Source organism: Sapajus apella, unplaced genomic scaffold (genome assembly GCF_009761245.1).
Source record: "Sapajus apella isolate SASKATOON/1434 unplaced genomic scaffold, GSC_monkey_1.0 scaffold22, whole genome shotgun sequence".
Classification (NCBI taxonomy): Eukaryota; Metazoa; Chordata; class Mammalia; order Primates; family Cebidae; genus Sapajus; species Sapajus apella.
Window position 1 is genome coordinate 22698015 of NW_022436962.1, and position 25750 is coordinate 22723764.

The 25750-nt window shown below is 39.5% G+C and overlaps 1 protein-coding gene across 8 annotated transcripts; it reads right to left on the bottom strand.

The window, feature by feature from the left end:
• Nucleotides 1-25750, bottom strand: BPNT1 (3'(2'), 5'-bisphosphate nucleotidase 1). 8 transcript variants are annotated; one of them, XM_032289275.1, is made up of 11 exons: nucleotides 25589-25746; nucleotides 25196-25251; nucleotides 17298-17425; nucleotides 13590-13694; nucleotides 12525-12632; nucleotides 9636-9684; nucleotides 9038-9129; nucleotides 7502-7546; nucleotides 4765-4962; nucleotides 2525-2630; nucleotides 1-984 (listed from the first exon to the last, which is right to left on the bottom strand). In XM_032289275.1, the coding sequence occupies exons 3-11, from the start codon at nucleotides 17415-17417 to the stop codon at nucleotides 836-838; spliced, it is 972 nt and encodes a 323-aa protein (XP_032145166.1). In that variant the 5' UTR covers nucleotides 17418-17425; nucleotides 25196-25251; nucleotides 25589-25746; the 3' UTR covers nucleotides 1-835. The 8 variants fall into 8 exon arrangements, 7 of the variants coding, with proteins under 7 accessions (XP_032145166.1, XP_032145165.1, XP_032145164.1 ...); XM_032289274.1 differs by having other exon boundaries at nucleotides 25579-25746; XM_032289273.1 differs by lacking the exon at nucleotides 25196-25251 and having other exon boundaries at nucleotides 25589-25750.

The following is a 25750-nucleotide window of genomic DNA, read 5'->3' on the forward strand; positions in this document are numbered from 1 at the left end:
TAGGATTAAATAATTTATTTTAAAAAAATCTTTTCTCATAAATCTGTTTCATCAGCATATATAGTAACATATGTATTCTTAATTGAAGTAGAAACATGTTTTAAATTACTGGGAAAAACAAGAGTGAGGTTCCAGGAACAATTGTGCCCTAAAGAAATCTGGTTTAAAAGATAGGAATGCTGATTGAACAATTGACCTGAATTGTCAATTGGAACTAAACCTTTTTCTCTTTTCTCCACCTAAATAGAGGAAAACAAATATAACATATTGAGTTTATAAATTCTCCAGACATCAAAATTGGTCTGGTTGATACATCAAGTGAAATTATTTAATTCTATTTTCTATTCCTAAATATAGTAACTAAATATAAATCACTGCTTAACAATGAATAAAGGTGGAACTCTAATTCTATCCAATTAGTTTTAAAATGTATTATTTTGAGAACTAAGTCTTTCTCGTAGCTAAGTAAATGAAACTTTTGGTCCTTTCTGGTGTTTTTTTTAGTTATTGCAGTGAGCTAACATTTTTCTTTTTTTTCCTGAGACAGGGTTTCACTCCTATCACCTAGGCTGTAGGGCAGTGGCTCACTCTTAGCTCACTGCAATGTCTGCCTCCTGGGCTCACACGATTCTCCTGCCTCAGCCTCCCAAGTAGCTGGGACTATAGGCGCATACCAGGACACCCAGCTAATTTGTATTTTTGTAGAGATGGGGTCTCACTATGTTGCTGAGGCTGGTCTCAAATTCCTGAGCTTAAGCAATCTATCTGCCTCGGCCTCCCAAAGTGCTGGGATTACAGGCATGAGCCACCGTGCCCAGCCAAATGAAACTTTCTTTTAAGGAACAAGTGCATTTTTAACAGATTCTGGAACTCGGCTTGCATAGTAGTCATAATTTCTCAGTGTGGCCAGGACTCCTGCAGAGTTCATATGCTTCACATCCTTGTGGTACTGAAGAACATTCCCATGGATATCAGTTAGCTTGCCTATAGAAAAACATCAATCAATCAATCAAAGTTAGTGGCTAATTGGATTGTGGCTTTTCTAGTTATTACTAAGTGCCTTTTGCTTTCTTATCCAATAGTAGCCAATAAATTCTGGATAAAATAAGATAATGAGTGTCCATAAAGGTTAAGTTTTAATTCACTTGAAATTTAAGACTATAGAACAATTTTAACTAACTAAAGGATATAAAATTATTTTTTCTCTGATTAAGATTAATTTTATTTAGCATTTTCAATCTGTATTTTTTGGTATCAATTTCTCTACTACTGAGGTATTACTTTTTCTTTTGATAATACTCCATCATCACTACTCCCATTTCCAAAAATGTTTTTCTTCACTCTATTATTTAATATTAATAATTTAATTGGTAAAAGATTAAAGGATATTAAAAAAATGTAATTCTATTATATTGCAGTCTCATTTCACATCCCAGTAAGAAGTGACTGTGAAGAAGTACAATTTAACATCCTCGTCATATAATATGCTAAGCTGTTGATAAAATATTAGGAGAAATAAAAAATAAAGTGTTTTGTTTATTGCCATTTTTAAATCTGACAGGGATTTTAAAAGGCACCGCTTACTAAGGGTAGATGTGAACTGATGTCTATTGAAAATTGAAAAATTACCTTACTATGTATTTATTTGCAATGTATTTTCAGTCAGATTAAAAAAAAAATTCTAACTGTATGATCTTTAAAGCCAGTACTGAGATATTCACCAATATTGGCTTAAAAGAGACTAAGTGAGGTGACACTAATGATGATAGACAGTTTGCTTTACAAGAAAAAAACCCCTAAAAACATTTAAACCATAAATAGGCTGCGCACAGTGGCTCACGCCTGGAATCCCAGGACTTTGGGAGGCTAAGGTGGGAGGATTGCTTGAGTCTATGAGTTTAACACCAGCTTGGGCAATGTGACAAAACACCATTGCTACAAAAAATACCAAAATTAGCCAGGCATAGTGGCACATGCCTGTAGTCCCAGCTACCTGGAGGGGTAAGAAGGGAGGATAGCTTGAGCTGGGGAGTTCAAGGCTGCAGTGAGCCATGATCACACCACTGCTTTCCAGCCTGGACAAGAGAAACCCTGTGTCAAAAAAAAATAATAATAAAATAAAATAAAAAAGCCTATAGGCCAGATGCAGTGGCCTATGCCTGTAATCCCAGCACTTTGGGAGGCCTAGGCGGGCGGATCATGAGGTCAGATCAAGACCATCCTGGCTAACATGGTAAAACCCCGTCTTTAAAAAAAAAAAAAAAGGCCATAAATAAGGCCTAAATTAAATTAACTGTATACAGATCAAAGTTTGAAAAAAGAGACTATAACTGAAGTAAAACTTGCTGAAAATCTACTCTCTCATCCATCTATCATATGAGGGGTTTGGACTGAATAATCTCTAAGCTTCCTTCCAGCTTTTATATCATAAGGGTCTAACTAAAATAATATTACTGAAATATTATGTTTTAGTATGATATAATTGCATAACAACTATGAATTTCCCAAAATGAAACAGACTAACCTCCCACAGCATGTAAAATAACTTCTGGAGCACAAGTATCCCACTTCTTACATCCAGGACTTGCAAATACATAAGCAGAGGCTTTGCCTTCAATCAGCTGAATAATCTGTAAGGGTAAAAATAAGAACTATCCTTTGATAATTGAAAGAATAATAGAAAGTCATGAAAAGATTGAGGTACAGATAAGAAAAACTGCTTGTTTCTATCATGGATATTTAATCAGTTCCTCTATTAAACTTAGGTTAAAGCCTTTAGCAGATTTAAATTATACCATAATTATGAAGAAATACAGAGAATAAATGCATAATAATATAGTGATATGGAGAAAATATAATGGTCAAAAAAGCTACAAAGAGGATATCTGAACTATTTCTATATTCCAAGTTACATAAAATAACGTTCCTTTTATTCATTTTTTTAGTGTAAAAGCAATTAGATTTATTGCAGAATTAAAGTTTTTTTAAACATCTAAAAAATTGACCATTATTAGAGGCTGCTCTCGGCGGCTCACTCCTATAATCCCAGAACTTTGGGAGGCTGAGGCAACTGGATCACTTGCAGCCAGGAGTTTGAGATCAGCCTGGCCAACATAGCGAAACACCATCTCTACTAAAACTATAAAAAATTAGCTGGGTGTGGTGGTACACACCTGTAATCCCAGCTACTTGGAAGGCTGGGGCATGAGAATTGCTTGAGCCTGGGAAGTGGAGGTTGCAGTGAGCCAGGATCTTGCCATTGCACTCCAGCTTGGGCAATGAGAGCAAGACTTCATCTCAAACGAACGACAAAAACCCTTCTGTTTCTTTTTCTTTTTTTTGAGATGGAGTTTCACTCTTATTGCCCAGGCTGGAGTGCAATGGTGCGATCTTGGCTCACTACAACATCTGCCTTCCAGGTTCAAGCAATTCTCCTGTCTCAGCCTCTCGAGTCACTGGGATTATAGGCATGTGCCACCACACCAGGCTAATTTTGTATTTTCAGCAGAGATGGGGTTTCTCCATGTTGGTCAGGCTGGTCTTGAACTGCTGACCTCAGGTGATCCACCCACCTTGGCTTTCCAAAATGATGGGATTATAGGCATGAGCCACTGTGCCCGGCCCCCTTTAGTTTCTTAAACTCCCATTTTTCATTCTTGTTAGTAAATGCCTTTAGAAAACCTAAAAATAATTACTTCTAATGCATAGGTGAGGAGAAATAAATTCCATTCAATTCATTAAACGTGTATTACCTTCCCTGTGCTACACACACGTGTGAAATACAAACGTATCAGGCAGTACAATACATGTAGTTCCATATCCCTAGAGCTGAAGTATGAGTTGGATGATGGGAAATGAGGCTTGGGAGGGTCCAAGGACCAAGATATAGAAGGCCTTACAATTCATGCTAATAGGCTTCTATTTTAAATTGTGATGGGGAGTCATCTGAGGATTTGGGCCACAGGAGTAGTTTTGCATTTTTAATTGGAAGACTGGATTGAACAGGCAGACCACTTTGGAAGCTATTGGAACAGCTGGGTGAGGGATGATGATAAGTTTCAACTATAGTAGCAATTGATATGGACAAGAGGAGACATTAGAAGTATTCAAGAAGATATGTAAGTAGGACCAGATTGATAGGATGTGAGGGAGGAATGAAGGAGTCTAGGATGACTTTCAAGTATTTGGCTGGATCAGTTAGCAAAATGGTGGTGCTATTAGCCAAACAGTAAAACAGAGAAAGGAACACTTCCAGAGGTGGGTAGAAAGAGGATGAACTCAAATTGGACACGCTGAATTTGAGATACCTGAGGGATGTCATCATGATGATATCCAGGGGACAATCAGATGAGAAGAGATCAGGGCTAGGGATGTAGATCAAATTGTGTCCCATTTCATAATTCTCTCAGCAGGTTGGAAACCTGGATGAATGGGGGAAATAGATAGGAAGTGGGCAGGCAGGCCTGAGCTTAAGTCTCCAGAAGGTCTAGGAAATAATCTAAGAGGGTCCTTGGGAAAATAAGGTCTTTGGCAAGAAGCATGAGTCTTATCCTGATGACTTTTATTAACACTGAACTCTCTCAGATAAAAAAAATAAAAAAAAAACTTGACTGTTAAATTTATTTTTAAAATTTAAATACTGCTGAAATGTACAAATTATAATCCTTACTCCCATCTCTTTAAACTCTTATTTGATGTCTTTAAAAGTTCAGTATTTCAGCAACTCACTTGCATTTCAGAGCGGATGACAGACCTTTTTCATACCTTATTTCCTGCTCCTCCTACTCGCAGCACATCGTCGGGGTTCATGGCAGTAACACAGTCAGTAACCAACTTGTTGCTATGGGATCGGGTAGTTGTGATAATGTGTTTCCCAGCAGGGACTTCTTTCAGCTGAAACCCAAAGGCACCTAAACCTAAAACTCCCCAGATTGTCCTCCCCAACACAGCATCTGGTCCCGCCTATGTAAACAAGTGAAACAACAAAACTTGTGATTATTTGGAGAAGAATGTTAGCCATAGATGGAATATTTCATATTAGCATCATGATTAAAAAAATAAAAACACAATAATTTTATAAAGTACAAGAACAGTATCACTGACAAAGAATTTTTCCTGAGAGAATCTACCAATTATTATGATTATTGTTCTGGTTAATAGTTTCAAAGAACGTTTGGTTTGCCCATTCTGAAAGTAAGGGAAATAGAGAAAAGAAAAAAAAGAAAAAAAAAGAATGTTTGGTTATTCCCTGGAATCCTTATAAACTGATTACTGGTTATAATGTATTGAAACATCATAAACTTATTACTCTTTCTCTGGATCATCTAGTGATCTCTTTGTTGTATTTGAAAATGGCCATTTTCAGAAGGTACTAAGATCCCCAGGAAATGAAATACCATGCATTGATTACTACTCTTCATTATCCACGAAATATTAAAAAGCATGTTGCTACTGGAATAGGTAATGATGACAATGTATTTTACTGCTATGGAGATAGGGCAACTGAATAGGCCAATACAATATTGATGAAGTAGGTACTATCATCCTTAAAGATGAGAAAAATGAAATATGGAATAATTAAGTCATCTGGCTAAAGGCTCTAGGAAGTTTATTACCCAAAATTGGCTCATCTGTCTTCAAAGATGGTATTCTTCAACACTAAATTAGACTACCCAAGTTTACTTGCCAAAATGTCGTCAAACACATCATCTTATTTGTTCTACAGCAGTACCCTGGGTGCTTTATTGTGAAATATGCTTGTGTTGCAGGTTGGGTTCCCTGGGAAGCAGACTCTGAGACAGGTGATATGTTTGTTAGGAAATGTGCTTGGTATCAACACCTGTTGAAGGAGGAGGGCATGCGCAGAGGGAAGAAATAAACTGTGATGCAGGCACAAGAGCTGACCCTATGGGGAGCTGTTCCTATGGTAGCTCTGGAGCTACGACAGCCCTTCAGGGTTGTCCCAAATTGGGATGAAATGGCAGCTCTTTGAACTCCTGCAATAATCAGTCACTGGAAATGGACTGCCTTGGGAAGGGGTGTGGCCCTGGGTGAGATAGCTCTCCGTAGATAGGGCAATCCCAAAAGAGTCTGACGGCAAATGTGGCAACAAAAGAGCCAAAGAACAGGCACTGGGTGCTCGGTATATGTTAATGTGCTTCTTCCGTTCCCACCTGCATTTACACTACAGGAGAGGCTTGGAATCTGAAAAGTACAGATGGCCTCTATTGCTGAGACTAATTCTATACTCCTAAGAAACCTATTTATTAATGCAGTTATTCTGGAAAGAAAAAAAAAAAAAGGAAAGGAAAATTAGCTGGCCGTGGTGGTGCATGCCTGTAATCCCAGCTGCTCAGGAGGCTGAGGCAGGAGAATCGCTTAAACCCAGGAAGCAGAGGTCACAATGAACCAAGATTGTGCCATTGCATTCCAGCCTGGGCAACAAGAGTGAAACTCCATCTCAAAAATAAATAAATAAATAAATAAATAAATAAATACAAAAAAATTAGCTGGGCATGGTAGTGCACACCTGTAATCCCAGCTACTCAGGAGGCTGAGGCATGAGAATCACTTGAACCCGAGAGGCAGAGGTTGCAGTGAGCAGAGATCACGCCACTGCACTCCAGCCTAGACAACAGGCAAGACTCTGTCTCAAAAAAAAAAAAAAAAGTACAAAAATTAGCCAGGCATGGTGGCACATGCCTGTAATCATAGCTACTACGGAGGCTGAGGCAGAGAATTGTTTGGACCCAAGAGGAGGAGATTGCAGTGAGCCGAGATTGCACCACTGCACTCCAGCCTGGGTAACAGAGTGAGACTTCATCTCAAAATAAATAAATAAATAAATAAATAAAACTGGCTTCAATATAAAACTTGATTGTGTTTCTTCATGCTATTTCCTTTAAGTGCCTACCAATTTCAGTATATGTTGGAAGCAATAATAAAGTTTGAATTGCTAAGTCTTTTCTCTGTCTCAGGAGGGCAATATAAAGTAATACAGTAGCGGTTTGGATTTGAATTTGAATCCCAGCTCTGCTATTTACCACCTGGGTGACCACAGGCAAGTTAATTGCCTCAGTTTCCTCTTTAAAATGGGGACAATAGTTTCCTCAAAGGACTGTGGTGAGTATTCAATGAAAGGATACATTTGAAACCCTTGAGCCTGGCAGCATACAGTAAATTCTTAATAAATTTTAGCTATTATGGTGATGATGATTATTTAAAATTGAATCTTTAGCCTGAATACCACCAAGACAGCTGAGCAACTTTTCTACTTCCATTTATTGTAATGAGTTTTAAGGCATAAGCAAGAGAAGCAAAAGAAAGGATAAAGAGAGCACACAGAAGGGGAAGTGATACAGAGAGAGGTCATGAAGAGAAGCAGCACAGGAGAAAATGAACTGTATGTGGGTGGGATGCACAGTGACCACCTGGGGTACTATAAGTTGCCTACCTCTTTTCTGCCTGCTAGTGGAGCCAAAACCCTAGCTATTTTTCTCACCTTTGCTTCATTCCTGTGTTCCCTTAACTGCTGCTTTTCATTGTTCTGTGGAAAATGAATACAATTTTTCTAATCTCAGAAAGAAGTGGTAAAAATTATTAACTCCTAAGCACTTAGATTTTTTCTTGATGAAAGGTACCATGCATTACAATGCTTTCTATGAATTAAATGCCCCTTTCTAAAGTAATAGTCTTGCCTGGCATGGTGGCTCAGGCCTGTAATCCCAGCACTTTGGGAGGCTAAGGTGGGCGGTTCACGAGGTCAGGAGTTTGAGACCAGCCTGGCCAATATGATGAAACCTCGTCTCTACTAAAAATGCAAAAAAAAAAAAAAAAATTGGTCATGCATGGTGGCGCATGCCTGTAATCACAGCTACTTTGGAGCCTGCGGCAGAAGAATCGCTTGAACCCAGGAGGTGGAGGTTGCAGTGAGCCAAGATCGCACCACTGTACTTCAGCCTGGGTGACACAGTGAGATTCTGTCTCAAAAAAAAAAAGTAATAGTCTTAAAGTTTACATAAAAACCACAAACTTGTGTCTGCATATAACAGTATGAACATTAAAATCATATTTAAAGAATTAATAGACACAAGCAATTTAACCCAAGAGGCTTTCTCAATAACATATAACTATTTTGGTAAATCCTAAGAAACACATGACTCGTTAAATAAAATTTATAATCAGATGAACAGCAGAAAAAAAACAAATTTATATTAGAAATAAAGATTAACTCTGCTTTCAACTCAGAGTGGAAAATCAGAACTAATATTGCCCACTCTGATTATTTTGTTCCTGTAAAGTTCTATCAAGGTCTCATTAATATAAATATCTTAACTACTTTATCTCAACAATTTTCTATAAAATGTAATGTAATTTAATGGTATATTCTTATTCTTGCTTTGAAATTACACTAGTCTCTTGCTTCTATGGAAGGCAATTTCTCTGATATATAATAGAAAATCAAAGCAGATTAGAAGAGACAAGAGAAAAGAGGGCACGAGCATAATAAGTTCTGTTATGAACGTGGACTGTAATTCAGGCACTATGCAACATTACCTGGAAAACAACATGGCTAGCATCTTTCCTTGGTTGAAATGGTTCATTTCTCTAATGTGCTTCAAGAACCAATCGTAAATCAGGTGTCTTGATGCCCAAGCTAATCAAGAACCATATCAGTAATTCTCTAACATTTGTATTTGAATTATAAGGAATTAATTTGAAAATAGATAATGCATACAGTATATCTGTGTATATACACATACGTATATTTACATGCCCAGTACCAATGCCACCAGAGATTTTGATTCAATAGGTCTCGGGAATGGCCTGGGAATCCATATTTTAAAAAGTTTCTCAACAGTTAATAGCATAGCTAAAAAACGTTGAAGATAATAAATAAAATTTTAAAAGTGAAAAGTTCCCCAGATGATTGCATGTGCAACCAAGCTAAAAACTACTCACTTAGATAACATGAAGAATCATATAACACTATAATTATTTATCTAATGAAATAACTTTGTATCACTTGTAGTAATACCTCATAGTTGTAATATGGCTGGTTAATAATTCCTGCTATGGCTTTTCCTTCGTAAGCAATTCCAATAAGAACTGTTACATTATCAAGTAGACCTGTAAAGAAGAAATAAATGACAATTATATAACTTGCTCATGTTATGACTCATCATTATTACATCAATTGCTCAAAGTTATTTTTGCAGTTAAGCAGTTCACAGATGAGGGGAGAGTGAGTGAGACGGGAATGGGATGGTGGAGGTGGCAGAGCACGAGCTACACAGCTGTGCTGGTTATCGTTTTTCTACCCCATTAAAGCTGGGGGTTCAGTACAGGTTTCCCTTTGGTAACACTGGTTTACTATATTAGTTATTCTCATCTGGGAGACATTAGAAGTGTGGCGCTGGTAGAGTATGTGGGGAGTGGTATTTGAAAAGATGAATTTCCTTCCTCTGTCTTGATAATCAGTGATGTATGATAACCAATGACCACAAATGTAGCTTTAGAGCAAAACATAACACATGATACTAGCTTTCCCTGCAACATACAAAATATCAAATATTTACAACTAAATATCATATCCTTGTCCTGCTGTCAAATATGAATACAAAAGAGATACCAACCTTCAGTATACTCCTTGGTTCCATCCAGAGGATCAACCCAGACCACAAGCTAAAATTAAAAAGAGAGAAGGAAAATATCTAAATCAAGCATACAAAATTCTAAAAATTGATTTAGATGGATCAAAATTACTCTTCTTTTTTCCTTTTTGATATATTATGGATGGCTTAAGTTAATGTCATTTGTTTTTAAATAGTACAAAAACCGCATTCTTTTGTAATCATGGAAGAATTCCATTTGAATAAAAGTCTGATTTAAGAATTTTCAACATGAAATGCTTAACTAATAAAAGGTTGTTGTCATTTGAACACTAAGCACAATGAATATACTGATCTCTAGATCATGGTACAGGGAAAATTTGTAAAGTGGCATAAAAAATGTTTTGAGCATGTATAGCTGCCCCTCATTTTTATATATAAGTGCTGATTTAAAAAAAACGACAGTCTGGGAGCCATGGTGACTCAGGCCAGTTTTCCTGGTGCATGAGGAGGTGAGGCTACGCATTCCAGGCCAGCCTGGGCAACATAGAAACCACTCATCTATCAAAAAAAAAACAACAACAGTCTGATTATCTTAAGGGCACAGTCCATATAATCCAGTGAAAAATGAACGACTAATAAAACTGGCAGCAGATTTAAAAGGAAAATTCCTTCTGTTTAGTACATTTAACATGATTTGGGATTTGCTGCTTTAAACACTAGAATTATAAAATGATGTGCATTTACGGGTTCGGGCATGTTTCTGATGGAGAGCACCATGTCTCATTTTCTTTGTTTCCTCCATACCACAGAGCAACGTGTCTTACTCATAGTAAGTCTCCAATGAATATGCATTAAATGATTAAAAATTAGAAAACTGGCTGGGTGTGGTGGCTCTCACCTATAATCTCAGCACTTTGGGAGGCCGAGGCAGGCGGATCACCTGAGGTCAGGAGTTCAAGACCAGCCTGGCCAACATGGTGAAACTCTGTCTTGAAAAAAAAAATTAGAAAACTAAGGAAGTTATGGTGGCTAACTGAAGTCACAGATTTAACTTAAGCAACTATAAAAAGCAAGCAGGATGATATTTATGGCCTTCTAAATATATAAGGTACCAACCTGTTTTATAGCCTTCTATCCCTAATTACCAATGAATGTTTTACTACCAAATCTACTAAATAACAAATTAGATTTTCTTCCTAAAAGTATTTTTTATTTTTAATGAGACAGGTTCTCACTCTGTTGTTCAGGCTGGAGGGTATGTGTAAAACCGTACAAGGTAAGAACAAGGTAGGAAAACTCACACTTCCCAATTGCAAAAGGTAATACAAAGCAACAAAGTATGGTATTGGCATAAGGATAGACATATAGACCAATGTAACATAACTGAGAGTCCATAATGAAACCCATAACCCATACATCTTTTTTTTTTTGTTCCCTTTGAGACGGAGTTTTGCTCTTGTTGCCTGGGCTGGAGTGCAATGGTGCAATCTTGGCTCACTGCAACCTTTGCCTCCCGGGTTCAAGCGATTCTCTTGCCTCAGCCTCTTGAGGAGCTGGGATTACAGGCACATGCCACCACGCCTGGCTAATTTTGTATTTTTAGTTGAGACGGGATTTCTCCATGTTGGTCAGGCTGGTCTCAAACTCCCGACCTCAAGTGATCTGCCTGCCTCGGCCTCCCAAAGTGCTGGGATTATAGGCATGAGCCACCGTGCCAGGCATGAAACCCATACATCTATGTTCTGCTGCTTTTGACAAGTTTGCCAAGGCCATTCAACTGGGGAAAAAATAATCTCTTTAAGAGATGGTGCTGGGGCTGGGCACAGTGACTCAGGCCTGTAATCTCAGCACTTTGAGAGGCTGAGGCAGGCAGATCACAAGGTCAAGAGATCAAGACTATCCTGGCCAAAATGGTGAAACCCCATCTCTACTAAAAATACAAAAATTAGGGCCGGGCACGGTGGCTCAAGCCTGTAATCCCAGCACTTTGGGAGGCCGAGGCGGGTGGATCACGAGGTCAAGAGATCGAGACCATCCTGGTCAACATGGTGAAACCCCGTCTCTACTAAAAATACAAAAAATCAGCTGGGCATGGTGGCGCGTGCTTGTAATCCCAGCTACTCAGGAGGCTGAGGCAGGAGAATTGCCTGAACCCAGGAGGCGGAGGTTGCGGTGAGCCGAGATCGCGCCACTGCACTCCAGCCTGGGTAACAAGAGCAAAATTCCGTCTCAAAAAAAAAAACAAAAGGTAAACTCCTAGCCTTCAATTAGCTGGGCATGGTGGCTTGTGCCTGTAATCCCAGTTACTCAGGAGGCTGAGGCAGGAGAATTGCTTGAACTAGCGAGTTGGAGGTTGCAGTGAGCCAAGATCCCACCACTGTACTCCAGCCTGCTGACAGAGCAAGACTCTCAAAAAAAAAAAAAAAATGGTGCTGGTTGCAGCCTCAACCTCCCTGGGCTCAGACGATCCTGCCACCTCAATCTCCCAAGTAGCTGAGACTACAAAAGCGCACCACCATACCTGGCTAATTTTTGTATTTTTTGTAGAGAGACAGTTTCACTATGTTCCCCAATCCGGTCTTGAACTCCTAGGCTCAAATAATCCAACTGCCTTGCCCTCCCAAAATGCTGGGATTACAGGTGAAAGTCACCATGCCTGGCCCTAAAAGTATTTTAAATCATGGTTTCAGAGTGGAAAGGAAATCCATAGGATGAGAAACTGAACTCTAAATTAACAGGTCATACAATCCATATGGTTGCCTAATACTTCCATGTTGGCGCTGAAACATCAAGTTTCTGGTTGCCCCTATTTTATAACTACCAATTTTCATCTTACAGGCACATTTTATTTCCTTTACTATGACAAAAAGCACAGGTTAGTAGAGAGTAGAGTATAAATGTAGATCATACATCTTCTTCTTTAATAGCACAGTACTGCGATGGGCATGGTTGCTTCAGTATTTCCTCCCACTGACCATCTTCAATCAGCTCTTGATCCACTTCCTCAGAAGGCAGATCCTAAAGCAGAGATAATGGTTACTGAAGCTGTTTAGTGTTTACAGAGTACACTTTGTCTCATCAACAGAAGAAATGCAGCATCATAGTTTTTACTAATTCTTCCGGTTTACCATTTATGTTTAGAGTTTTCAAAGCAAACCTTAAAAATTTACAAAAACAACCATATGTGGCTCATCAAAGTTGACTAAATGGTTCCAACATCATTATACTGAACAGAGTTTAAAAAGAAAAGAAGCCGAGGCTGGTGGATCACGAGGTCAAGAGATTGAGACCATCCTGGTCAACAAGGTGAAACCCCGTCTCTACTAAAAATACAAAAAATTAGCTGGGCATGGTGACGCGTGCCTGTAATCCCAGCTACTGGGGAGGCTGAGGCAGGAGAATTGCCTGAACCCAGGAGGCGGAGGTTGCGGTGAGCTGAGATCGCGCCACTGCACTCCAGCCTGGGTAACAAGAGCGAAACTCCGCCTCAAAAAAAATAAATAAATAAATAAAAAATAAAATAAAAAGAAAAGAATTTTTAAGTATTATACAGTCATTTAAATAAGTGTCTCTGACAACAGATAGTTCTCTGTATTACATGAGATGTCAATTCCCTCACTTTCAAAGTGTTATAGTCTTTGGATAAGTATGCAAATCAGCCTAATTTTAAAAACAAACAAACAACAAAACCCATTTTATTCCAAAGTTCTAGAACTCTGCTCATCTTATAGTTTGCATGCTGGGTATAACAGTAACTGTTATCCTCCATGGTCAATAATGAAGACATCTGGCCTGGAAATAGACCAAAATATCTTAAAATATTTCCCCCAAATCCAAGAAATACAATAATTATTTTTGTGTTTAAAACAATATGATGCTTGAAATCATAATAGTGGTATATAAATCAATAAAGTGTCAGTTATAAATCCATTTGGTAAGCAGGGATTTAAAAGAAAAGCCTCTGACAATTCTTACCTCTTCCCCTATAATTGTTAGTTTGGGGAATTTCCGGGCCAATGAAGAACATATGCTCATCTGTACCAATCGGTCAGCTTTGGTCTGCAGGTCTGTTGCACAGGTCTATAACAAAGAATGCAAATTTTCGCAGAACAAATGAGAAGTAAGTTGTCCTCTGATTCCTTGTGCATCAGTGCCTACATAATTGACATTACATTGTCAGTTTTTAAAGTCATAGATCTTAACACCAAATGAATTAACTAGTTTCTTGACTTGGTTTTTCTTAAAGGATTAATAATGGTTAAAGTTTGGAAAGGAGTTTTTTTTTTTTTTTGAGACAGAGTCTTGCTCTTCTTCCCCAGGCTGGAGTGTAATGGTGGGATCTTGGCTCACCGCAACCTCCAACTCCCAGGTTCAGGCAATTCTCCTGCCTCAGTCTCTCAAGTAGCTGGGATTACAGGTGCTTGCCACCACGTGACGGCTAATTTTCATATTTTTAGTAGAGATGAGTTTTGCCATGTTGGCCAGGCTGGTCTCAAACTCCTGACCTCAGGTGATCCACTTGCCTTGGCCTCCCAAAGTGCTGGGATGATAGGCGTGAGTCGCCATGCCCAGCCTTAGGAAAGCTATTCTCTTTCCTTCTCTAAGATAAATATTCCCTGTTCTATCAACATAGCTCCAGACCTTATTGTTGGAACCTTGTGTGACAAACTGATTTTACTGTTTTTTAAAAATAAGGTATCAACAAGAGGATATAAAGTACTAGAAATGTCTGAGCATACAGAAGACAATGAGACTATTACCTTTTTTCCTAACTTGGTACTACATCCCTGTTCCTTTCTAGCTACCTGTGTTTCAAAGTTGTATGTCTAATATAGTTTCAACATAAGATCAACTTAAAGTAAGTGATGTTAAGGAAAAAGATCCGAAAAAAAAATTATCCAAAATACTGGCAATGGTGGCATGATGGATGATTTTGGTTTACTTTTTGCTGTTTTTCCTCCATTTCCTATTTTTCAAAATAGAAAAAGCTTTATAAAAAATAAGATTAGTAGCCCTCTGAAAGCAGCAGTATTATTTTGTTGGTTATTACTAAGCATATCTATGGTCAACTAAAACCTCTTTTTCAAACAAATTTGAATCAGATTTATCTTGCATAACTTGAACATGAATACAAGACTTTATATTATTCCTGTTATAATATCCTGTTCGATTTGGTCCACTTTTCTCAGAGGTTGCAACTATTTCTGAATACTTATTCTGTGATTAAATGTATTAACTAGCCTGCCCAGCTTTATCTTGACAAATTTGATAAGTATGTTTTCTGTATCATCCTCTTCCACTTCAGATAACACATTCGATATTTTTTAAAAACTGTGTGTTATTTAATAAAGAAAATAGTGGGCCGGGCGCGGTGGCTCAAGCCTGTAATCCCAGCACTTTGGGAGGCTGAGGCGGGTGGATCACGAGGTCAAGAGATCGAGACCATCCTCGTCAACATGGTGAAACCCCGTCCCTACTAAAAATACAAAAAAATTAGCTGGGCATGGTGGTGTGTGCCTGTAATCCCAGCTACTCAGGAGGCTGAGGCAGAAGAATTGCCTGAACCCAGGAGGTGGAGGTTGCGGTGAGCCGAGATCGCGCCATTGCACTCCAGCCTGGGTAACAAGAGTGAGACTCCGTCTCAAAAAAAAAAAAAAAAATAAAAATAAAAATAAAGAAAATAGTACAATGTCAGGAGCAGAGTCCTGTGATCAGCCAATAGTGAACCTTTTCCAGGATGAAAATGACTCATCAATTTAAATTTCTGGATAATGTTATTCAACCAGTTATGAATACACGTAACCATGGCTCAGGATGGAGGATGTTGGCCATATGACTAAAAATAGTTTGAATCTTTTTAAAATAGAAAATGACAGACTATAACAAATATTTTCTTTAAATCAAGATACCTCTATTTCCTCTATGAGCAGGCCCATCAATCTATCAAAAAAGGAAACAAGATTTATTTCATTTGTTCTCACGAGTTTCATTTTTATTTAATATTATTTGTTTATTTTAGAGATAGGGTCTTACTCTGCTGCCCAGGCTGGAGTACAGTGGTGGGATTACAGTTCACTGCAGCCTCTAACTCCTGGGCTCAAGCAATTATCCCACTTCAGTTTCCCAAGTAGCCAGGACTATAAGCATGTCCCACCATGCCAGACAGGGTCTTGCTGTGTTGCCCAGGCTGATTTTTATGTTTACTTTTTAAAAGCAATTATGTTGAATGTTCTTTTGTTTTTTTGAGATGGAGTTTCGCTCTTGTTGCCCAGGCTGGAGTGCAATGGCACAATCTTGGCTCACTGCAACCTCTGCCTCCTGGGTTCAAGCGATTCTCTTGCCTCAGCCTCCTGAATAGCTAAGACGAGAGGCGCCCGCCACCACGCCCTGCTAATTTTGTATTTTTAGTAGAGACAGGGCTTCTCCATGTTGGTCAGGCTGGTCTCAAACTCCCAACCTCAGGTGATCCACCCGCCTTGGCCTCCCAAATTGCTGGGATTACAGGCGTGAGCCACCACGCCCAGCCGGGTAGCATGTTTTATAACGAACCCACGTCAACTTTTTTCTATATTGTTTTTACTCACATATCTCACTTTTTCTTATGCTAACAACCTAGACAGATTTATCACTTATAAGTGAGTGGCTTAACTCACTGTATTTTAAATCATTAAAAGGTCAATGATAAATCATATCCTATTAATACTCTCACTTGGAAGAAACTACAAGTTTCCTTAAAGACTATAATAAAGATTTAGGCCAAGTGTAGTGGCTCAGACATGTACTCAAACCCATAATCTCAGCACTTTGGGAGGCTGAGGTGGGAGGATTGCTTGAAGCCAGGAGTTCAAGACCAGCCTGGGCAACATACTGAAACCCCATCTCCACAAAATAAAAACATTAGCTTGGTGTTGTGGTGTGTGCCTGTAGTCCTAGCTACTCAGGAGGCTAAGTCAAGAGGATCCTTTGAGCCCAGAGCTTGAGGCTGCCACCAGCTATCAGTGTGACTCTGCCACTGTACTCCAGCCTCTGGCAACAGAGTGAGACCCTGCCTCTTAAAAAAATAACAAAAAGATTATAATAAATAATTTAAGGATTAAAAGTCAATATATGAAAGCTTATGTGTAAAATTTATAATGTGAAGTAATAACCAAATCCTATGGAAGATTATATTTTAAACTGGAACACAAGCATGGTGGTATTTCTTTTAAAAATCAACTATCACTATAAACTTTGTAATAAAATCTATTTAAGTTTGTAATTCCTATACTGGGAAAAGCACTCTTGTTTTGAGTTTCTTTTCCATGAGGAAGAAAAAAATGTATCACTTTGATTGTAACAAATACTTATGTAAATGCCAGATTTTACCAAACAAGTTGAGTTCACTAAGGATTGCATGGTGTTACAATCAAGAGATTACTCTAGAATTTGAAGCTTGGTTACAATGCCTTGGGGATGAATATGGTTCAGAAGACCCAGACATATAAATAAAGATCTTGGATGCAGGAAGTCTGGAGTCATTTTCAAAGCAGAGATGTAATCCTTTTGAACGCTTTTGATGGCAATCTCCATAACAGAGCCATCAACTATTTTAACTGATAAAGTCTGTCCACAGTTTTACATCATTTAGCTAAACCTCAAGAACAAAAATAAAGTTGGTATGAAATGATATGAGAGTTTGAGTACCTTCTCCACAATACCCAGGTCTCCTTCAGCAATAACACGTCTGACTATCATTCCTGCCTTTTGAGCAATAGAATATGCTGAGGCTACCAACCGCATCAACACAGCGTTACTGGAAGCCATGGTAAACTCTAAAAAGAGATCAAGAAAAATATGTTGTTAGTTTCAAATACTGGTTTTATTTACTTAAATTCAACTGAACATATATTAATTGAGTGCTAACTTGGGATTGCTCCCATTAAGTTCTTTAATACATATTTACTAAAAGAGACTTGAAAAAAACTCCATTTGGACATTAACTCTTTCAATAAAGTCTACATTTTTTATGTCTCTCTGCAGATGGGGCATTTGAAAGCATAGGAGACAATGACCCAGGCTGCTGAGCATGTGAGACAGTTTGTATGTGAGGTGGGTAATGTGCAAAGGATGTGGAAGGTGCTTTGGAGGCTAAAAATATAAGATGTAATATTTGTGTTTGAGGAGCTAATATTTTGGTGGGTTGTAGATAAAATAATGTAGCCTAATGCCTATAACATAAATTTAGGAAGCACCAAAAGAGGTATGGATAGTATAGGGATGTACGTGTGTAGGGCATAATTAAAAAGGCAGGTTTAGCCCATTTTCGTACAGTTATAAAGAATGACCCAAGATTGGGTAGGCCGAGCATGATGGCTCACGCCTGTAATCCCAGTACTTCAGGAGGCCGAGGTGGGCAGATGACCTGAGGTCAGGAGTTCAAGACCAGCCTGACCAACATAGTGAAACCCCATTCTACTAAAAATACAAAAATTAGCTGGGTGCAGTGACACACATCTGTAATCCCAGCTACTCAGGAGGCTGAGGCAGGAGAATTGCTTGAACCTGGTAGGTGGAGGTTGCAGTGAGCCGGGATCATGCCATTGCACTCTAGCCTGGGCGACAGAGAGTAAGACTCCATCTCAAAAAAAAAAAAAAAAAAAAAAAAGAATGACCCAAGACTGGAGAATTTACTACTTTCAATGGCAAGAACACAATTACTTTTGCACCAACCTAATATAAAGATGAGGTTTAATTGACTCACAGTTCAGCATGGCTGGGGAGGCCTCAGGAAACTTATAATCATGGCAGAAGACAAAAGGGAAGCAAGGCACCTTCTTCACAAAGTAGCAGGAAGGTGTGAGAGGTGAAGGGGGAAGAGCCCCTTAAAAACCATCAGATCTCATGAGAACTCACTATCACAAGAACAGCATGGGGGAAAACTGGCGCCCAGGATTCATTTACCTCCATCTGGTCTCTCCCTTGACACGAGGGGATTATGGGGATTATAATTCAAGATGAGATTTGGGTGGGGACACAAAGCCTCACCACTTCAGAGGGATTACCTGTGACTACAATTATTTTCTGAAAATCAGTGAATATTCTTCAGAGATTGAATAAAATTTAATCTGCTATTATTTATCTCCATCCTTGTCAGTAACCACATAAAGAGAACAAGCAACATAACTAACTATAATAAAGACCAATCATCTGGAAATGTAATGTGTGTCAGAGAAGTCCCTAGCTCCAATGAAATAAATGGAAAAAACAGCCTTTAGAATCAAGTACATTGCTCTTAGAAAATATGACTTCAAATTCTGAAATTTTAGTGACTGTTCTGGATGTACCACCCACATTCCCTTCAGGACTGAAGGGCTTATTTCCCCAGTTGCTGAGACAGCTGTCAACAGATGGCCCTTAGCTGCCGTCTTTCTTTGGGAGTCTATCTTCTCAGAAGGATCACTTCACCTGAAACTTCACAACAGGGAGATTTAAAGGCCACTTCCAACCCCAAGTGGGCTGCAACCCAAGCACTGAAGGGCATCCAGCTTCCAGAGTACCCTATGGGGTCAACGGAGGCCTTAGCTGAGACTGCATTACAGTCCAAGATACCTTCTTCTACTTCTCCCTTCCTCCCCTTCCCTCCCACAGTGATCTCAAAAGCACTCCCTAATAAACTTCTTCCACTTTATCTGTGTCTTAGAGTTTTATGGGGAACCAACCTATGACAAAAACTTTCACCTCTAAATCAAGTCAACCTTATTTCATCGAAACAAGAGAACATATGATTATTCCCTATATATAAGGACTATAACATATATACATATTATATATAGCGATTCTCCTGTCTCAGCCTCCCGATACCACGCTTGGCTAATATTTTTTTAGGAGAGATGGGGTTTCACCATGTTGGGCAGGCTGGTCTCGAACTCCTGACCTCATGTGATCCGCCCACCTTGGCCTCCCAATGTGCTGGGATTACATGCTCAGCCCTGGGACTACATGCTCAGCCCTGGGACTATAACATAAAGGACATTATAAACCTCTATTCAGCAATAGTCATTGTTCTACCATGAATTTCTGAATGAATATTTGATTTGACGTGCCTTTTTACCCCTTTACATCTTTTTTTTTTTTTTTTTTTTTTGAGACAGGGGTCTTACTTTGTCACCCGTCTGGAGTGCAGTGGTGTGATCTTGGCTCACGGCAACTTGTACCTCCCGGGCTCAAGAGATTCTCGTGCCTCAGCCTCCCGAGTAGCTCAGTTTACAGGCAAATGACACCATGCCTGGCTAATTTTTGTAATGTTAGCAGAGGCAGGGATTCACTGCATTGGCCAGGCTGGTCTTGAACTCCCGACCTCAGGTGATCCACCTGCTTTGGCCTCCCAAAGTGATGGGATTACAGGTGTGAGCCACTGTGCCCAGCCTCCTTTATATCTTCTATCATCCACATTCTATTGACAGGTATTATGAACCTAACTGAAACAATAAGTGAAGTGCTGGAAACTCTTCAGAAGGAAGATGGCATTGAAATTTATGGTAGGTGGCTGGGCATGGTGGCTCATGACTGTAATGCCAGCACTTTGGAAGGTTGGGGCGGGCTGATCACGAGGTCAAGAGATCGAAACCATTTTGGCTAACATGGTGAAACCCCGTCTCTACTGAAAATACAAAAATTAGCTGGACATGGTGGCATGCACCTGTACTCCCAACTACTCAGGAGTCTAAGGCAGAAGAATTGCTTGAACCCGGGAGGTGGAGGTTGCAGTGAGCCAAGATCGAACCACTGCACTCCAGCCTGGTGACAGAGTGAGACTCCGTTTCTTCTAAAAAAAAAAAAAAAAAAAAAAAAAAAGAAGTTTATGTTAAGGTAATGAATATCATACTGTGACCAATAGCTGCCTGAAAATTAAGATGAGAATAAAATGGGTTTCTTTTTTTCTTTTCTTATTTTTTAACTACTCTGCCCTTATTGGTAAGGTATTTATAAAATGGGTTTCTAAGTGCAGCTGACAGTCGAACCACACAGGCTTGAACTTCAAGGGTCCACTTTGTGGATTTTTTCCAACTAAATGCAGATAGAAAAGGTATGCAAAACCTGTAGGCAGGAAAGCCTGACTTTTTAAAATGCATTTTTATTTTCAAGAGAATCTGTGATCTGCTAAAAGTGACCTTTCATATATGAGTGTTTTGGAGGTTCAACTGTGGGACTTCAGCATGTGCAGATTTTGGTATTCTCAGGGGTTCTTGGAATCAATCTCCCTTGTATACTGAGGGAGGACTATATATAAATTGTTTATTTTATGATGTCATAATCAGGCTAGATTAATTTTCTTGGCATACTAGGAGTTACATGTGGAATAAACCAGTTACAATTACTACTAATTCAGAAGCACTTCAGCTGGAAAACAGAAATAATTTAGAAAACACTTCGTTCGTCTTACTTCTATTCCTTTATATCCATATCCAGACATCTGTCTCATTCATTCTGCACTGGAAATATAATCTTTGGGCAACCGATTTGTTCTACCCAGATGTCTTAACCATATTTTAATATGTTTGTATACTCCTTCAATTCCTATGTTATATGAGTTCTTTTGTAAATAGGAAGATCACCTTCCCTCACTGTATGGTGTTGTTAAAACTTTTCACAGATATCATTTACCTTTGAGCCATTAAGCAACCATTTGAGCCTAATCAGGCTTCATAAATGATAAACTACTTCCTCTTGTATTTGCCAAGTCCATGGTGTTTTCTTCCAAGGAAAAATCTTCAGCCATTTTCTACTACCTTCCTCACAAAATGATATTACATATAGTAACTACCAATTAAAGCTAACATCTGCTTATAAAATGTAAGTGTGGAAAAAATAAGAAACGCAAGAAAACAAAAATGGGAAAAATAATATTGATGGAGGCCGGGCGTGGTGGCTCAAGCCTGTAATCCTAGCACTTTGGGAGGCTGAGGCGGGTGGATCACGAGGTCAAGAGATCGAGACCATCCTGGTCAACACGGTGAAACCCCGTCTCTACTAAAAATACAAAAAAAATTAGCTGGGCATGGTGGCGTGTGCCTGTAATCCCAGCTACTCGGGAGGCTGAGGCAGGAGAATTGCCTGAACACAGGAGGCGGAGGTTGTGGTGAGCCGAGATCGGGCCATTGCACTCCAGCCTGGGTAACAAGAGTGAAACTCTGTCCCAAAAAAAAAAAAAAAAAAAAATGTAAAACACACAACAATTTATAAAGAGATTCCACAAATCACTTTTAATTGGCAAATAGAGAAATATTATTACCATTCTTCTTTGAAGTACTCCTCTGGTCCAAACTGAATTAGTAATAAAATAGTACTATGCCCTAGCCTTAATAGTTTTCTTACATATTTTATTTTTATTTTTTGACATACAGACAGTGTTTCTTCATGTTGGTCGGGCTGGTCTCAAACTCCCGAAGTCAGGTGATCTGCCCACCTTGACCTCCCAAAGTGCTGGGATTCTGGCCTCTTAACATTTTTTTTTTAAACAGATGAATACAATTTTCGTTCTTTGTTAAAAAAGAAAAAATATATAGTCATATTATCAAAACACAAAATCAATACGAGAGGTTCCTTTTAGCTTTTTCAATTGTGGCCCTGCCTAGACTATAATGAGATTTACCTTTTGATGATGATGCTGGTAGATTAAGAGGAAGGCCCAAACTAGCTACAAGCAAGTTAACTTCCTTAAAGCAGTTCAAATTACACCACTGTACTTGCTTCTCTACCAGTTTTACATCTTCAGGGCCTTAAAACACTTTTTGTGAAGGTGTCTTTCTGAAAGCCTAATCTAAAACAGCATAGTGGTTAAGGGCACAGGCTCTGGAGCTAACTACCTGTGTGCTCAAATCCTGGCTCAGCTGTGGACCTTGAAAAAAACCACTTCAATTCTCTGTGCCCCAATCTGTAAAATAGAGATAACAATAGTACTTATAGGGTTGTTGTAATTCTTAAACGAGTAACACCTGTAAAGAAAGCGCTTGTCAGGCTGGACACGGTGGCTCATGCCTGCAATCCCAACACTTTGGGAGGCCGAGGCGGGTGGATCACCTGAGGTCAGGAGACCAGTCTGACCAACATGGAGAAACCCCGTCTCTACTAAAAATACAAAATTAGCCTGGCATGGTGGCACTTGCCTGTAATCCCAGCTACTTGGGAGGCTGAAGCAGGAGAGTTGCTTGAACCCGGGAGGTGGGGGTTGCGGTGAGCCGAGATTGCGCCATTGCACTCCAGCCTGGGCAACAAGCGTAAAACCCCGTCTCAAAAAAAAAAAAAAAAAAAAAGAAAGGAAGAAAGCACTTGTCCCTTGCACAAGGTAAACACCAAATAATACTGGCTAACTATTATTATTATGATTGTCATTTTGGTTATTTTGCAGGAACATTAGAGCAGTGTCAAGGGCAAAAAGTTCCTATAACTTCTCCAACAGTATTCTGACCTTGAGAATACAAAATGATAATCAACATGACCTCAATCAGAGGGTCATGGTTGACCTATAGTACAGGCTTTTTTTCATAACATTCTGGGCTTGAGGCTTACAGTAGACAAGAAAAAAAGCTGTATAACACTTAAGACCTATCCATTTGAGAAGGCTTTCCATCTGCCAAAGGGCTAGTTCAGAAGGATGGAAAACAACAGGGCTCAAATGATTCGTTTCTTCACATATAACGATTGTGAGCATATGAGGATTAGGATCTAAAAATGATGAGTTCCAGATCAAAATAATACAGTTATTTATCTTTTGGAACCTGGCCTGATGACAATGTTCAAGGTCATCTGAAAAAATAAAAATGTAAGCATAATGGAGCAAATTCTGGAAAAAGAACAATGAGCAGAGGTACTCCCCTTATCAATTATCAAAATATGACAAAATGTGATTTATTCAAAATATGATATAAAAGTTTGGTTAGTGAGACAAATTAAGGAAACAAATTGCAGAAATAGAACCTAATACACTAAAGGTGGTGTTTCAAATCATGGGGGAAATTCAATTTTTCGTAAATGGCAGGGCAGTTGCTAAACTTTTAAATACTTTTTTTTTCTGGATACGTAGTCTGGCTCTGGAGCCCAGGCTGGAGTGCAGTGGCTGATCTTGGCTCACTGCAACTTCTGCCCCCAGAGTTCAAGCGATTCTCCTGCTTCAGCCTCCTGAGTAGCTGGATCTTCAGGCCTGCACCACCATGCCTGGCTAATTTTTTTATATTTTTAGTAGAGATGGGGTTTCCCCATGTTGGCCAGGCTGGTCTTGAACTCCTGACCTCAAGTGATCCACCCTCCTCGGCCTCCCAGAGTGCTGGGATTACAGGTGTAGCTACCATGCCTGGTTTGTGTTGCTAACTTTTTTTTTTTTTTTTTTTTTGAGACAGAGTCTCGCTCTGTTACCTAGGCTGGAGTGCAATGGTGGGACTTTGGCTCACTGCAACTTTCACCTCTCGGGTTCAAGCGATTCTCCTGCCTCAGCCCCTGGAGTAGCTGGGACTACAGGTACAGGCCACCACACCCGACTAATTTTTGTTTTGTTTTGTCTTTGACAGAGTCTCCCTCTGTTGCCCAGGCTAGAGTGCAATGGTGTGATCTTGGCTCACCGCAACCTATGCCTCCCAGGTTCAAGTGATTCTCCTGCCTCAGCCTCCCGAGTAGCTGGGACTATAGGCATGCACCACCAAACCCAGCTAATTTTTGTATTTTTAGTAGAGATGGGGTTTTTCTCCATGTTTGCCATGCTGGTCTTGAATTCCTGACCTCATGATCCACCTGCCACAACCTCCCAAAGTGCTGAGATTACAGGTGTGAGCCATCATGCCCGGCCTGAGTTGCTAAACTTTTTTAAAAATGTTGACACCAGCCTGGCCAACATGGTGAAACCCCGTCTCTACAAAAAATACAAAAGTTAGCTGGGCACAGTGGTGTGCGCCTATAATCCCAGCTACTCCGGAAAAAGGCGAAAGAAAGAAAAGAAAAGAAAAAAGAGATGAGAGAGAGAGAGAGAGACAGAAAGAAACAACAGAAAAAAGAAAATTTGTCACTGAATGCGATGGTTCACACCTGTTTTCCTAGAACTTTGGGAGGCCAAGGCAGGTGGATTGTTTGAGCTCAGGGGTTTGAAACCAGTCTCTAAGATGGCAACGTGGCAAAACCTTGTCTCTGCAAGAAAAAAAAAAAAAGGAAAAATTAGACGGGCTTGGAGGCACATGCCTGTAGTCCCAACTACTTGGGAGGCTGGGATGAGGTTGAGAATCACCTGAGCCTGGGAGGTTGAGGTTGCAGTGAAACGTAATGGCACCACTGTACTCCAGCCTGGGGGACAGAGCAAGAACATGTCTTACAAAAATAAAAGAAAAAGAAAAGAAAGAAATTAGAAGAAGAAAGAAGAAGGAAGAAGGAGGAGGAAGAAGGAAGAAAGAGGGAATAAAAACGAACGGTGAGGGGGCGGGGAAGAGGAGGAGAAGGAGAAGAAGAGTTTGTCCTTTGTCGGGTTTGCAAGGGTGTGAGGGAACATGTTCCTGATCATTGCTGACAAAGGGTGAACCCCTCAGGAGAGTTTTGAGAACCTTAGTAAAAGTATAATGTACATATCTTTTGAACCAGCAATTATATTTCCAGGGAAATCCAAATAAATCATGCAAACCTACAAATATGTAGAAATGGCAGTTGGAAGAATATTTGCTGCTTAAAGAAATTTAATTTTAGGTGCAAGGCAGCTTCTAAATTTGGGTGCATCAATGAACTCAATGTCTAGGTTTGTCTTGTTTCTACAATATATGGCTATAAAAACCTTCCGGATCACGAAAATAAAAGCACAGATAAACAATTAAAATATTGACACTCATGAGTCTAAGTCCGAAATTAGAATATCTGCAGAAGCAATCTGATTCACATAAACCTTTTTTTAAAAAAAAACAACATAAATCCTATCTACCTGGCTCTTGCCCTGACCGGCGGGAGAGAAACTTACGTTGACAAACCTGGAACAACGTTGGACCAAAGACACTTCAAGAACAGCAAAAACGCGTTATGGAGACCCAGTCCCTCGTTGGGTCCAGTACCGCGCTTTCGGACTGTCTGTAGGTCACTCCGGGAGGGAAGGCTCCCCTACCTCAGGTACTGAGCATGCGGGAAACTCCGCG

Bases quoted from the DNA above. Each gene is read 5' to 3' on its own strand.
- BPNT1 (XM_032289273.1), bottom strand. From the start codon at position 17,417: ATGGCTTCCAGTAACGCTGTGTTGATGCGGTTGGTAGCCTCAGCATAT. The intron at 12,633-13,589 runs GTAAGAATTGTC...TCTCTGCTTTAG, and splicing joins TAACAATTATAGGGGAAGAG to GATCTGCCTTCTGAGGAAGT. The intron at 9,130-9,635 runs GTTGGTATCTCT...TCTTCTTTACAG, and splicing joins AACCAAGGAGTATACTGAAG to GTCTACTTGATAATGTAACA.